At 41.6% G+C, this 14,972-nt stretch overlaps 2 protein-coding genes across 4 annotated transcripts; one reads left to right on the top strand and one right to left on the bottom strand.

The window, feature by feature from the left end:
* Window positions 1-55: 55 nt before the first annotated feature.
* dnajc4 (DnaJ (Hsp40) homolog, subfamily C, member 4) lies at window positions 56-9,645 on the bottom strand. 2 transcript variants are annotated; one of them, XM_064326181.1, is made up of 7 exons: window positions 9,510-9,645; window positions 7,446-7,583; window positions 6,949-7,039; window positions 5,124-5,272; window positions 4,686-4,853; window positions 2,263-2,349; window positions 56-1,721 (listed from the first exon to the last, which is right to left on the bottom strand). In XM_064326181.1, exons 2-7 carry the CDS (start codon window positions 7,535-7,537, stop codon window positions 1,625-1,627), a joined length of 684 nt encoding a protein of 227 aa, XP_064182251.1. In that variant the 5' UTR covers window positions 7,538-7,583; window positions 9,510-9,645; the 3' UTR covers window positions 56-1,624. The 2 variants fall into 2 exon arrangements, with proteins under 2 accessions (XP_064182251.1, XP_064182250.1); XM_064326180.1 differs by having other exon boundaries at window positions 9,499-9,639.
* A 476-nt stretch (window positions 9,646-10,121) lies between these two features.
* nudt22 (nudix (nucleoside diphosphate linked moiety X)-type motif 22) lies at window positions 10,122-14,754 on the top strand. Of its 2 annotated transcripts, none has more exons than XM_064326173.1 (7): window positions 10,122-10,537; window positions 11,776-11,912; window positions 12,176-12,980; window positions 13,549-13,656; window positions 13,759-13,856; window positions 13,963-14,056; window positions 14,331-14,754. In XM_064326173.1, the coding sequence occupies exons 2-7, from the start codon at window positions 11,827-11,829 to the stop codon at window positions 14,451-14,453; spliced, it is 1,314 nt and encodes a 437-aa protein (XP_064182243.1). In that variant the 5' UTR covers window positions 10,122-10,537; window positions 11,776-11,826; the 3' UTR covers window positions 14,454-14,754. The 2 variants fall into 2 exon arrangements, with proteins under 2 accessions (XP_064182243.1, XP_064182244.1); XM_064326174.1 differs by lacking the exon at window positions 10,122-10,537 and adding an exon at window positions 10,889-10,910.
* The last annotated feature ends 218 nt before the right edge of the window (window positions 14,755-14,972 follow it).

Here is a 14,972-nt window from a genome sequence, read left to right as displayed (position 1 = left end):
CCGTTTAAAGAGGTAAACACTTCTTCAACATAACACACCTCCAAAACAACAAATATGACCTGGTGATTAAACAGTATTTATTTACAAATTGTTGCACACATGGGCGAAAAAGTTACACTACCACAATTACAATGTTGCAACAAGTGACACAACCCATCCCCCCTTCTTCACCATCATTGAAAACATACAGAAGTGAGATTATTAAAGTATTTAAAACATCATTGCAAAATTGTAATCTTGGCTTCTGGGCCCTTCTCTGTTCAAATTCCAACGTGATGAGGTAACAAGTTTAGGTAAGGTCAAGTTAACAGTTTACAGTGTCCACGACAGGCCTTCTTGGGAGCTCAAAACAGAGGAATGACATTGAGTACACTTTTTTTCTCAAATAAACAGGGACTCAAAACTAAATGTAATAGTGGGAGACTTAGACAGATTTGATTTAACATACTAGGTCAAGTGAGGATATGAACTCAAAGGTACTTCTTTCGACAGTTTCCCCCCTTTATTACATATGCTGTAAATGGAAACATTCAAAAACCAAAGTGACAAAGATCACCACATTTAGCTCCGCATCACCGCATTAGATCACAGTAAAAACGTTTCATAGGAACCCCAGAACAGTCGTCTTTGGCTGTCATTCATGCGCTTATCACGAAAAGCAGCTAAAATGTCAGATGGTGTAAATGTTAGTGCTAATAAAGTAATTAAGGCTAGAAGCTGGCATGAAAACCAGAAACAGATATGGCCCTCGTTGCCCACCTCTACCTTATAATCTGACATCAAGATGACCCATAAAATTCAGCGAGGATATGGGTGAGCAGCATCCGGGGGGGTGGTGTGCATCCAACCAATTATTCTGGCTTCATTCTCTAAACAACCCTTTGACTCAGGCCTGGTTCTCTCCTACACTGGACCACAGTAAATTGTGTAGTCTGCAGCTCATGCCTTATCAAAAGGCATTATATTTAATAAATGACCGGGCCTTAAATCCTGAACCAGATCGGCCCTTTTTGTGTACCCCTGAGGATGCATTACACAATGAAGGCTGCATAATTCCCAGTAAGAGAGATTCCTACGTCAGCAAAGACATTACGGAAAACAGCTGGCAGTTGGTTCAGCCTTTCTTTCCAATTAAAGAAAGCTAAGACCCAGCCAAAATATACACTAAAAACAATTGCATGCTCTTGACAAACTGATTTTTAAAAATTGTTTTCGTACCTTTTCTATTACCATCACAAGAGTTGGAAAAATCAACCACTCATCTCAGAATACTTTTCCGTCACCCGTTCTGTGCCTGTAACACTGGCAATGAGTTTACTTCAGAGGCATCTTATTTATGGAGATACATTTTATGGGATCAATCAATCAGTCTCTCTGCATTTCCTGCTCTCAAGCACCTGTCCCTTTTTCTACCATTTAAGAGGCTAAAAAAACCTCATTTTCACACGCTCAATCGCTCACTCGACGATTTCACGCAAAGTCTAAATAATGGATAGCCGGTCCCATCCCACCCACGCCCCTTCCTCCCAGCTCACGCTTACTCGTCATCACCCTTAATAATACCTGTACGTTTCCTTCACGGTCCTCCGTGTGCTGCACATTCTCACCACGTCTGCCCCTGCCTTTACTTGTCATTCCTATCATTGCGCAGTTTGTACTTTTCGAGAAATTCAGCATGTTTCTGCCTTAGAATCTCTGTCTGCTTTTTGAAACCATTTGCCCTGCAAATCACAGAGAGAGAAACAGAACACAAACTTACCAACAAGAAATATATTTCATATGAGTCAGTGAGATGGAATTGATTATATTTTCATGCATTTAACATGGTTTCACTGTCAGTATGACACGGAAAGGCACATTTGGTTCATTTTCCACGCAAAATAAGTATGTATTATGTATAACAGATTGAAGAGATAGATTGCTATATTTATACTCAAAACATCTGCAAATACAACGTACATCACTCAAAAAACCCATATTCAGAAAATGGGTAATAATAATACACAACCTGCACTGCACTGAAATAATGTATGTTTTACACAGCCAATAGGTCAAAACTCATATTAGATGGTAAAACATAGTGCTGGAGAGCAATGGGAGATAAAACTGTATGTTTGTCTATATGTCTGCTCACAATGCGTGGATTAGCTTCAAATCCACAAATCCTGTTTGCCTGCATGTGTGTATGTGTATTAGTTACATAATTTCCCTAAGTGGTGCTTGTGTTTACGCTGTATATCGGTATATACATCGGTGCCTCACCTGGCTCGTTCTTTAGACTCATTGTAAATCTCTGTGATCACTCTGTCCTTTTCATCCATGAAGTTATTGTGGACTTCTTCAAGTTTCCTGTACACAAGATAGGAATCACACACAAAAAAACAAACATGGCGTCATAAGTTCAAGTTCACCATTTTATCCACACATGCATACGTACCCACACACATATGCACACACACAGATGCGCGTGCACGTGTGCACACACACACAAATACGCACACGCACACACATGCATACACACGGACACACACACGCTCGTACACGAACGAGAATGCCCAAATGAAAACGTGGTAGTCTGGACGGGAAGTCAAGGTCAAAAAGTCAAAAAAGGCAGCATCTCCTGCCTCTTTCCCAAAACACATTCATTCGCCCCTTCATCATAATGTTCCCATCACTGACAGCAAATGGAGTGAGTGCCTCCGTTTATTTTCTCCCATATAACTTTAATGCAGCCCCTGCTTTCACATGCTGGATAAAATCCATATCAATGAGCTCCCCACTGTTATTCAGTGGCTGGTAATAAAAAAAACTAGGCATGTCTGGAAAATCAAAAAATATTTTATAATGACAAACACTGACATTTCTCTCAAGATTTTACTGAGCTGTGGCAAGATATTAGTTTGTTATTAAATCCACTATGTGAAACAAAGGGGTGTATGTCAGTCCTCTTGCTAATGCTCTTTATAAGCAAAGTAATCCAGTCTTTATCCAGTCTTTATCCATTTGAAATAATATGGTGATTCATACATGAGCAAATATTGATAATGCTATCAATCTCATGCAAGCAAAAGAACACACAGGCACACAAGAAAACAAACACACACACACACGCACATCTACAAGTAAACAATGTTCATTGGGTACAAAGCAAAGAACAGAACAAAAAACACTTAGAATCTATTCAAAAGCGCACATTAGATTTGTTTTTTTAAAACGCAAGAGCAATGTTTCTACCTCAAAAAGAGAACTGAGCCAGTCATGCAGTGCATGGTAATTAAGAGCTTCCCCCGCTGTGATACAAGGATAAAGCATCTCTAAAGTGTACACAGGTACCTTTTGTTCAAAACTCTTTTAACACTGTAGCTTATTGATAGTATTACTTCAACGTTACATTCAATAAATGCAATGTTACTGCACAAATTTTGTATTTATGAGCAGCAGAGAACAAAGTACTTACATAGTTTGCAAACTCATACATAACGCGTAGATGAAAGGGCACTAATTATTGAAATAATCTGGCCCCAAAACAAAATCTTATCTCACTTATTATATTATTACACCACTTGAAATGACTTTTTAAAAATCATTTGCTTCCTCTCCTGAAATAACTGAAAACAGCAGGTGAAAATATACACGCGGTTTAGATAAATAACGCCAATGCAACCGGGCAATGTGTAAAAACAGCCATTATCTAATAATAATAAGCCAGTCAGCCTGTCCCGCTCAGGCCAGCCTGCTGACACCTGCGTTTAAACCTCACAAGGACGCACGAGTGCCAGAGTACTAAACCAGGAGTACAGAAGATAAAATTTACAGTTTGTTGCTAGGACAAAAATGCACACACAATGGCATCTGTGTGGTGAGTCGTGGTTTGTGTTGGGAGGCAACCTTGGTGAATGAACTTTTGGCTGGATTCAGGAGTGGCGTGAGAACAGCCGACGTATATAAAAATACATGACCTTAACTGAAACACAAGAAAGACATCTCACAATTTTCGTTGAACTGCCACTGTTTGTTGCCTGCATTTATACGTACTGCACATCGATGCACATGCACATATGAATGGACCACTGCATGCGTGCACTATATTTGCAGACTTGTGTGCAGAGTGTGTAATGTGTCAATAGCTAGTTGCTTCAGATGCTGCAGTAAGCAGCACTGGTTAAAAGGAACAATGCTTGTCTGGATGTAAAGTGTGGAAGCCTTCAACTGGTAAGCCAATATTCCAGTCTGGCATTAAACTTTATTCATTCATTAATTCATTCATTTATACATCTGTTGCCCAGACAGGGGGGGTGTACTTATCCAGTTCCCACCCTAGATTGGAGTGTTCAATCATCTCCAACCGCGGCTACATTTGTGCGTGAACCCCACTGCCAATTCACAAGAGTGTAGACATCCACAGCTCCCCTCTGAAACACATGGTCTCACACAACCTGCCTTCTTTCCGACTATGTCCTCCCATACCTTGGGTGACGCAATTGCCAACTGCATGTTGCCCTATGGCCACAGTCGGCAGTGGCACAGTCTGGATTCGAACCAAGACACGGGGCTCACCCATGCACCACAGTGCGCCGCCTTAACCAGATGAGCCATCCAGCAGCCTGAGCATGAAAACTTTAAACCATAAAGAAGCCCTAATTCTAAGTTCAATGGTTGTGCATACCAGTCTGATTTGCATTTACCTGAAACCAAGGTAGTGGAATACCAGGCTTGCCACCATGGCCACCAGGCAGTAGCCAACCAGGCGCAAGTTCAGTTTCTTCTTCTTCCTCAGCTGCTCCGCGGTGTACTCCTGAGGCGCGGCATGGCGAAACTGCTCCCAGTACTGTGAACTTTCCGCAGACTCCGGTCTGCGACAGAGAAAACAACAGAGCGGACAGCTCACTGGTAGAAGCACTGCTGTTGCAGAGCAAGCAATGCAGAGAAAGGTGCTTATATGGTAAGGAGAGAAACCAACTGTTGCTAAGTTAAAACTCCAGCACAAACAAGGCAAATGACTTGGGTGAAATCTGAGAGGACTGCAGCCAGAACGTAGCACGCACACAAAAACTAAGACGGGACATAATGACTACTGCCTTCACCACATAGTCTTTGCCCATCGCATGAAGGCTCTCCCTCACCTGAACGCCTGCCCGACGTGGTATGGCCGCTGCAGACGCAGATCGTACTCCTTCCTGGAGCCCTCGCGGCTCAGCACTCTGTAGGCCTCGCTCAGGGCCACAAACTGGCTGTGGAGGCCCGGGTTACTCAGGTCACTGTCAGGATGCAGCTGCAGCAGAACAGTGCAGCTGGTAAGATGAAAAGCTGCAGTGTTTCTCCTGCCCATGGATGACCGTGAACAGCGTACACGACCGTAATACTATAAAGAACAATTACAGAGGTAGGCAGAACAGAACTAAGGGTCTAATGTGTATAGCAATACAAAAGCAAAGGAAAATAATGTATGTCGGCAAATCAAATAAAAGAGAGTTAATGTGACATACTGCAGACTTCCACACGGAACACATAGTACTTCCATTTTATAACATCAAAGTCGGTGGCCAGAATCAAGAGAAGATGTAACAGCGATCTGTATGTCGGGAGATCAGAGGTGCTCGCCTGAATAAACGGATTATAAAACCCACACACCATTAATCACAACGGTATCAAACGGAAGTGAGTAGACGTAATTACAGAACTGTTAAATAAATTACTTTAGTTCTTTTATATTTACTTTTGGGGCCTAAATCTAAACGGTTCACCATTTGTGCAAACACTGAAAATTGTGCAGTGTTTGTAGTAAAACACCATGAATAAAAGCAGTAAAACAGAGCTAAAGTGCAAGTAGATACAGTGATTAAAAGATAAAGAGAAAAATAAATACTGCTACAAGTAGAGACTTCATGAATAGACAGTTTGGTAGACTGCCAGCCAGACACAGGCCGTGAGACATAGAGGTAGATGGACAAGCAGTGAGTAAAACACACTGATAAGCTCAGTGTAGTGAGTCACTGTTGAAGAAAAAAAATACTGCGCAATATGTCTGTCAAACCTTCAAACAAGAACTCTCCTGCACCCTCTCCTTCAATCCCCGCTCGCCCCATCTCCTGCTCCCTCTAAGGGCTTTATCTCAAAGTCTCCATCGGCACCATCCATAAGGGACAAGTCGCCCCTATCCCGCACCCCTCTGCCTCGCCGCAGACACGCCACAGCGCACACACTCCCTTCTGGGGCACACACCCTTGTTCCCTGACGCTTCGCACATACTGACATACGGTGTGCACAAGCAGCTATTTCTGCTTTGCCTGACCGGAAAATATGTATATACCAATACAACACATAAAAAGGGTCACTGGCATAGATCATATGTTGTGTTTTTATGGTTTTATATTGTATATAGTATATTTGTCTGCTGTTGTGTTTATATTCTATGGTATTGTTATTTGTGTCTGTGTACTTGCACCCTCGTGGCCAGGTCGTCACTGTAAAAGAGAATGTATTCTCAATGACCTATCTGGTTAAGTAAAGGTAATGTAATGTAATGCAATAGAAAGGAGTCACATACATACACATAAAGACTTGAAAAAAAATTGTGTGTGTGTGTGTGTGTGTGTGTATATATATATATATATTTACACACTGCAATACTATACAAGATTACCCTCTAGTGGACAAATAGCACTCCAGCAACCACACGTTGCCATATATTTTCGCTGTCTTTTTCCAGTCAATACTGGTCCCTTAAAATTTTCAGCCACTGGTAACCTCTTTGTTCCATGTAAAATGGCTCTATGCCTTACCATCAAAAAAATAAAAAATAAATAAATAACATTTCCTTGGTAACTGCAGTCAAGGGACAGCAGAAATCTTTTCCGTTCAATGTGCCCCAGCCCACAATTATATTGCATTTCATGCTGGTAAATGACAAAAAAAAAACATGTTTGAGGTATATGTTAAAGATTGTACCTTTTTGGATTTGTTAAAAAATGCATTCTTAATTTCTTCCAACGAAGCATCAGGCTTTACTCCCAAGAGTTCATAGTGGTTCTCACCAGATCTGCAAACAAATAAGCAAAGGAGTCCATAAAGGTACACTACACACATTGCATAATCAAAAGACAAGTCTATGAATGACCTACGCCAGTCATAAAACAGTCTTACACTATGTCCTTATCAACATTAGTAATGCTACTCATGTTCACTCCTGAGTACATGCCATTACAGATCAATCAGCAGCAAATATGATTTTATTGCTTTCTGCATTCAAATGTTATTCAGTGAGTGGTTAAGATGCTCTGCTGTGCTGATCAGCATCACAGTAGTTTCCATGACTCTACAAAGTATCCACAGGTCTTACAATTATCTAGACAATTTCAACCACAAAACCACACATACACAAATGATGCATGTCCACCCTCGTGTTTGAAAATCCATCTTCTCAAAAATCTCATACAACCGTATACCTGTATACAGCACTGAGAGAGAGCAAGCGAAGTCCACTTCTATAGCGCCACAGGCATCTCCGACAGAGGACCATGTGCGCTTTCAACTGCATGATGGGATATGGAGGCACCTCAGACCCAGGTTACAGGATCCTGGACCTGAACAGAGCAGAGATCCACACACACTGAAAGGCTAAAGTGGAAAATGAAGAAATGGAGAGAAATATCTGGAGGAAAACGAGTGAATCTTGATGTGAACGAAAAATGTAAACGTGAAAGTGAAGGGTTCAGGTGGTCCTGTAATATGGGTTTGAGTGCACTCACACCCTTAGATGGCAAAATTGAGATTAATCGTCATTGACCAGCCAAAGACATACCACCATGTATTATGATCCAGCTATACAGCTCAAGCTCAACAGGTGTAGGCTTGGTTACAATTTGGACGGGAGACCTGGGAAAGCTAAGTTGTTGGTGGGCCAGTAGGGGACAACGTTGAGAATATAATGCCCCAGTATAAAGGAGATTTCTGTGCTCTAGGAGATGCTGTCATTTGGATGATATGTATAACCAGGTCCTGACTCACAGTGGTCATTTAAGTCAAGATCCAATTGAACTTATTGCTATAAGTACTGGCTGAACAATACAGACATGTGTGTAACAAATTGGTGTTTCCACTTTTTTCACTAATTGTACAGCCAATACCCACGTGTGATTCTCTAAAACAAATACTGACATCTATAAACAAGATACTGTAACAAAAGCACATCAAAATTTTAATCTTTTCATTTTTTATATTGCATGAAAAATAATGTATGTTCAGAATGCACTGTTATACAAATACAATCCATACAACCCTCTTGCAAAGCCTTGTGTAAACACAGAACATTTTCCACAGTATGTCTGATACATCTGCCAGTGGATTCATAAAAGATACAGGCTACACTTTTCTGCATATGGCTAAGATTTCAGCATAATTCTTTAAACAGAGACATGGCACACTGGTACAAAACATGTATACAAATGCACTACTTAATGTTTGCATAATTTATTGTGAAATAAAATATAATTGCAATATAAAAACACTGCATATTATATTTAGGCTTATACTGAGTAGGTTTGTCTATATTTGAGATTTAATTTATCTAAATAAATAATTTATCAAAGGGTAACCGTACGCAGCGCACATTTTACTTACGAAACAACTAAAAACTACACTGAAGAGATATTTGAAGAAAACAGCAGGAAGCTGGTCCAGTCGAACAGCCTTGACATGTCCCACTTACAAGATGTGTGCTTAAAAACATAACTGTGAGCCAAGTATGGTCAGTGTTATACACAAGCTCTAAACATATTGATTCCTGTGAGAGAATTCAGTTTGTTTACCACAGTTGGGAAGGGGTAATGGTAATACCGTAAACTAAATGTTAGCCATACCAACTCACACAGCCTGTATTCATAATTAACTTTATTATTATTTGTTGTTATGAGCGTGAGACACCCTGACTGCTTACGTCCCCATTTACTTTATCAACGTTACGTCCCGTTTTAAAACATTGTGCAAATAAACTATAAATAGGCTACTTGTCTCGATTAATACTGCATTACAATCACTGGAAACTACGAAATGTATACAAAAACCCAGTAGCCATAGCAAAGTTGAGTTATTTACGCTAGTGAAACCACGATCACACGCAAATTTGCAGATTCTAGACAGATAACATAACTAGGAGGCTAAATAGCCAACAAGGTACATTTAGCGAAATGCATGATTTTCTGGTTCCGTTCAATCAGTGGCTCTTAACGTTCCCTAACAAAAATCCTACGAGCTGTACAGCAAGCTTTACGTTCCCCCGAAACAAGCGGCAAAACACGGAACAAACCAGCCACAAAGGGGGGCGTGATCAAGTCAGGAAATTGCCAGGCTGTAGCACTAGAGCCGTCACTTCAACAGGCCGAGTCACCTTAAATATCCAAACAAACTATTGCAAGCTTTCTGACACATACTTACAAAGTATAATATTTTTAAAGTTACAACTATATTGAAGTGACAACGTTAAAGGTATGCAATACTCACTTATTACGTACCGTGCGGTTGTTGCATAAGTGTCACTCAGACAGAACTAAGTTACGTAGCCTGTACACAACTGCACGTTTTCCGTTCGGCGTTTAAACCCATTGGCTACGAACAAGACAGCTGCTGAGTGCGCTAGTTTATTTTCACGTGATAACGATGTGATATGACAATGGTAGACCTACATAAAGGGGCTCGACATTTCTAATGACTTTGAAGATACAATCCCACGGTTAGAGGTTTTGTCCGGATCAGCACATTGTGTGCACTTCGTCGAAACCGATGTTTTGTCAATTAGCACTTGTATTAGGCCATTTCCTTGAGATCATATTCAAACGGAGTGTTTTATTATAAATTTAACTAGCCTACTGTAAACTGTGTTGGAAATGTGCTCAATCGTAAGTCATTGTTATATTAATTCGCATGTAATTTATTGATACGTGCGAAGAGCAATTCAGTCATTTCACCAATACGACTATTGGTTTTCTCTTACCATCTAAAATGAAAAAACGCGTGGTTAGCAAATTTGTTACTGACGATTTTGTTTTTGTTCAAATAGCCATCTATTTTACTTTACTTCCCTAATTGTTGCTGACTAGTAATATTTAACACTCGTTGAAATACAAAAAGTGGTAGCCACAGACAACCCTTAAACTGCTTTCCTTGCGTTATGAAAAAAACTTTTCAGATTCGGTTTTAACGCGCCGCTGAGGACAGGATGACATAGGGGTAGCCTATTAAGTTTTTAAATATTTAATAATGTAATTCATATATTTCAAATGTATCATTCCGCCTATCAAGATAGCCATATAGCCATATTTCTCTACAGCCACCGAGTTTGATATAATAATAATAATAATAATAATAATAATAATAATAATAAGGTCACGCCTGTCGTTATAAAGAGGCTAGCGATTGAATAAAAAATTTGGGTTAGCCAATAGGAAAGCGTATTCGTATTACTTCCGTCTTCCGCGTCAGGACATAACCACTACCAACACTCCTGTCAAGACGACGAAGCAAAGGGCTGAAGATGCTTTAGGTAAGTCTTCATTGCAATTGTTTCAGTCTATTTGCGGCGTGTTTAGCCACCTGACCACCAGCTACGTACAATATTCAAATACAGGGCTGCCAAAGTCAGAGGTTATTTTGGTTCTGAGTTTAGTCAGTACGTCGTTAGACTACACGTAAACTAGCCTGCTGTGTAGCTAACATTAGCGGCAGACGCTATAGTCCAACCCTCAATTGTTCGTCTTAGTTGCTAAATTACTTGAAAGCATGAACGTAGACTACACGTAATCTTGGACACTCAATACTGTGCTTACTCATTCGTAATAGGGTGACATAAAAATGACAACGTGTTTCATCGTGGCTAAAGTAGCTAGTTGTTATAACTCTAGGCTACGTCTCCAGAGGTAATAAGTGGACAGCTTTTCTACATTTTTGTTACTTTTCCTATAACAGGCTACGCCTTCAATAGCAACACGTGGACAGACCATAGGCTTTTCTACATTGTTGTTCTTGAATATACATTGTTTGAAAGGATGACAACATCACTGGTGTATGTGTGCACACCCTGTCTTCTGCGCGCGGGTAGCTCCACACCTTTGTTTGTCTCTTGTTAACTTGCGCATTTAGAAAAGGCTTTGACGAGTACCTTCCGTGCACACCCACGTAGGCTAAGTAGTTGTGCAAAAACAAACACGCCTTAAAATTTCAGTTACACCCCTTGATGTAATCCATTCCTGTTTTATTGCTGGACTGAGGAAGGTCCTTAATGCAGGTCTTGTTGGATGGTCGCCTTAGTAACAGCTTCATAGGCTACTGATCGAGTGAACGATACTTGGTAATAATATTTGAAAAAGTAAAGGAGATCCAAAGCAGTGAAACAAATGTGCTGAACCGAACCATCTGAATGACTGAACGCTTTCCTGCGACCTTTTTGACCTTTTTGGCAAAATAGTTTGTACATTAGTGGAAATAAGGGTGTATAATGGCAATGCTATTTAAAATGTAGTTGTGAGCAAATGTACGAGCTGTAACAAAGTGTTCATATCAATGTTAAAATGACAAATTAAAAGAACAAATCTGAACTGAGAACATTTAAAATTTAAAATGTAATGCAATTAAAATCAGTAATTTGTCTATTACAACCTGGTTACAGGATTCTAAAGCCTAGTTAAAGGAGCATTGTGTATATGGTGTATTTATGGACTGTGTTCTGCAAAGTAAAAATACCCTCAAAATAAAATGTGATCTATTTTGGCATGTGCATAACAGAGGGCAGCCAGGAGGAGGACGCGTACGAGAAAGTGTGGTACAGCCTGCTCGATGGATCCAGAGGCATCTGTACTGCTGGACTGCTCACCCTGGAAGGGCCTGAGGGAAGCTCAGGTGGAAGTGGAGCTTTCAGCCAGGTAAAGCCTCCACAGTCGCAACAACGAGATGTTGCACATCGAACTCGCCATTACTGATCGTAGTAATGTCTTAAGTGTGAGAAGTGTGAAGTCCAGATGCTTGCATCCCATAGTTATAAGCTCAGTGGCATCTCCAGCACGCATGCCAAGTGCAAACGAGAGTCATCAGTTATGTTTTATGTCACAAGCTGTCTTCAGGATCTTACCGTGAATGCGACTTGTAAATGGATGCATTTCTCTCTCTCTCTCACTGTAATTTTCAGGTATAACCGTAAGAACGTGGCAGAGGTTGAACAATACATCGAGGAAGTGTGGACAGAGAGGGTGACCCAGGATCCCTGGCTCTTCAACGGAGCCAAGTTCAGACTCTTCTCTGCTAGACTGACACCTCATCTCTCCTGCAATGACATCCAAGGAGCAGGAGATGCACACCGGGAGGGGTTTAGTGTGAAGCAAGAAAGCAGGATAGGGGCTGGTGACGGTGATTCAGTGGCCTTGTCTCCCACCGCAAAAGGCAGGAAAGTGGATTGGAGGAGAGGTGACACAAGAGAACAGAGTGGGGCAACCAAACAGACCAACGAGGGGCAAAATAACACGGAGAGAGTCAGTGAGAATGGCGGAATGTTGGAGCGAGAGAGAGGTGTATGCGCTCCACAAGAAATACAGTGCACTCAGAAAGACACAGGGTCACGTGTAGACTCGGAGAAACACGCACTACACCCCCAAAACAAAGGAACAAGTTATTCCAACTGCCACAACGACAAGCTGGCGACGTGCCCACAGGCACAGAGAGGAACGGAGAGAGCAGAACACGCCCGCCTGATCCTGCAGCTCGGCCTCACCTGTTACAAAGACTTCCTGGGCACCAACTGGTCCAGGGGGGTGGGGGCCCTCATGAGGCGCGGGGCGGCCGAGTTTGGGGACCCGCACGCCCTCCTGGCCCAGCCGCTGGGGGTGGGAGGGGTGCTGCGGACCGCAGACGGCCTGCTCGTGCTGCTCAGGAGGAGCCAGAGGGTGGCGGAGGCAGCGGGGCTCCTGGATATACCCGGGGGTCACCCTGAACCCAAGGTGAGCAAAAGGAGAGCAAAGGGCTGAGATGTGGAAGACTGGGGCTGTGGAATGCTGTATCGATTGAGCAAATGTGCCAACAGCAAATTTAAAACATTTAGATAACACTGATGAATGGAAAGTGGGATTTAGTAATTATTAACATTTGTGCTTTTATTAAGTGCAGCGTGAGCTGTAAATGTGGTTCCAGGACAAGGCAATATGTCTGATAGTACAGTAATGTACCATGGTAATTGTGGTATGATTAATTATGTCATATAATTAGAAACCAGTGTGTGATACACATACCTCACAGTATTACATTAAGGACATGGTTCAAAACTGTTGATATAAAAGGACTGATTAACTAGGAAAACCCATTCCATTGTTATTTTTAGTTTGGATAAAGCCACTGAATGCTTCACTTGACAGCCTCAGTGTATAGCTGTTACACAGACACTGGGTATGAATGTACATGGCAATAAGTAGTGTGAGTTAAAGAACTGTGCAGTTCTGGAAATGAAGAGGATTGTAAAGGAGCAGTTTTCTGTCCCGTACACTGTGTCTGATGCGTTGGCTCCTCTCTCAGGCTGTGTGCCAGGGGGTGAGTGAGGACAGCATCCAGGTGGAGCAGCTGACGGAAAGCGCCGTGGTCAGGGAGCTCTTCTCCTCCATTTGTATGGAGATCAGGGACGAGGTGGGGTTCTCTCTCTCTCTGGAATTTGTGTGCACAAGACATACATACATGCCCACGTCCCTGTCTTAACGCTGAACCTGGACCTCCCCCCACCATCTGCAGGTGAACATTCCCCTTAGTACGCTAAGCGAGCCGGTCCTGTTGGGAATCGCCCTCAATCACACCAGCGCGGGTCGACCCAGCGCCGAGTTCTACATCAGGTACCGGCCCTGTGGGATCCCGTCACATCATGAATGTGCTAGCTGCTTAACATTAGCCTATTACAGCTCTGTACAGCATGGCTCTGACTCACAGTTCTTTGTCTAGTTGCTCTCTATCCTCTGAAGAGGTGAAGAAGTTCTATTGGCAGGGAGGCCCTGAGGCCCACGAATCTACTGACATTGTTTTTCTGAGCGAAGAGGTAAGGAGAGGAGATCATACACCACTTACTTTATTAGTACATGTTTAATGGATTTTTAAATTATATGGCAATAGTTGCAGTTCCATTGTTTGGCCAAACTTATGTTTATTTGCTGACAATATTTTTCACCAAATATGGATGAATGGCGATCAGAAAAGCCGAAACGATTTAATTTTCTAGGATGGAAGAATATACAGTAGTGATAGTCATGTAAGCGTCTGGAAATTAAGCGATCGGTTTCACAAATAAATGCGTTTGTGTGCTTCCGCCGAAGGAAATGATGCAGCTGGATGATTGCGCCCCCTTGTGGAAGGAGCTGTGCCCCTCGGCCAAGGGAGCAGTGATGCTGTACCGGCTCGTGTTGCCAGACATACTGAATGTTTCCACCGACAAGTGAACGAATGGATTTGATTGATAAAATATCTGTAAAAGCCAAAATACCAGGGCATTAGTATTTTATGTCAAAATTTGAGCGATTACATTTAAACACCAGCACAAGCAAGTGGTGGCTCAATGAAAAGGATATGTTTAATAGCCACTTAAGGAAGTTACCCCAAGCAACCAAAAAAGAAACAGCATCTAACTTACAGACAGTATGAAACGGTTATAAAATACATTCAGTACATTTAAAAAATATATTTTTAAGTACATTATTTAGAAGATAAGATTGATTTTAATAAACTTATTTTTTGAATGTGTGCTTTCTTGTGTGATTAATGTAGGCAAGCAAGGATGATACATGGGAAACACAGTATTTGCCCCTATCCTATAAAAACCACACTGTTAGCGAACACTTTTGAAAACAATGCATGCATTTTGTAATGGTATCTTAATAATACTAATTTACTTGTGATTTTACTCTTTTAAGTTTAAGAATGCTCTTCTGTAATTCGCTAGAGGTGAGGGGCAAACGCAG

The sequence above is a fragment of the Anguilla rostrata genome, chromosome 3 (genome assembly GCF_018555375.3).
Source record: "Anguilla rostrata isolate EN2019 chromosome 3, ASM1855537v3, whole genome shotgun sequence".
Taxonomy (NCBI): Eukaryota; Metazoa; Chordata; class Actinopteri; order Anguilliformes; family Anguillidae; genus Anguilla; species Anguilla rostrata.
Note: the sequence above shows the minus strand (reverse complement) of the source record. Positions and strands in the feature narration are given on the sequence as shown.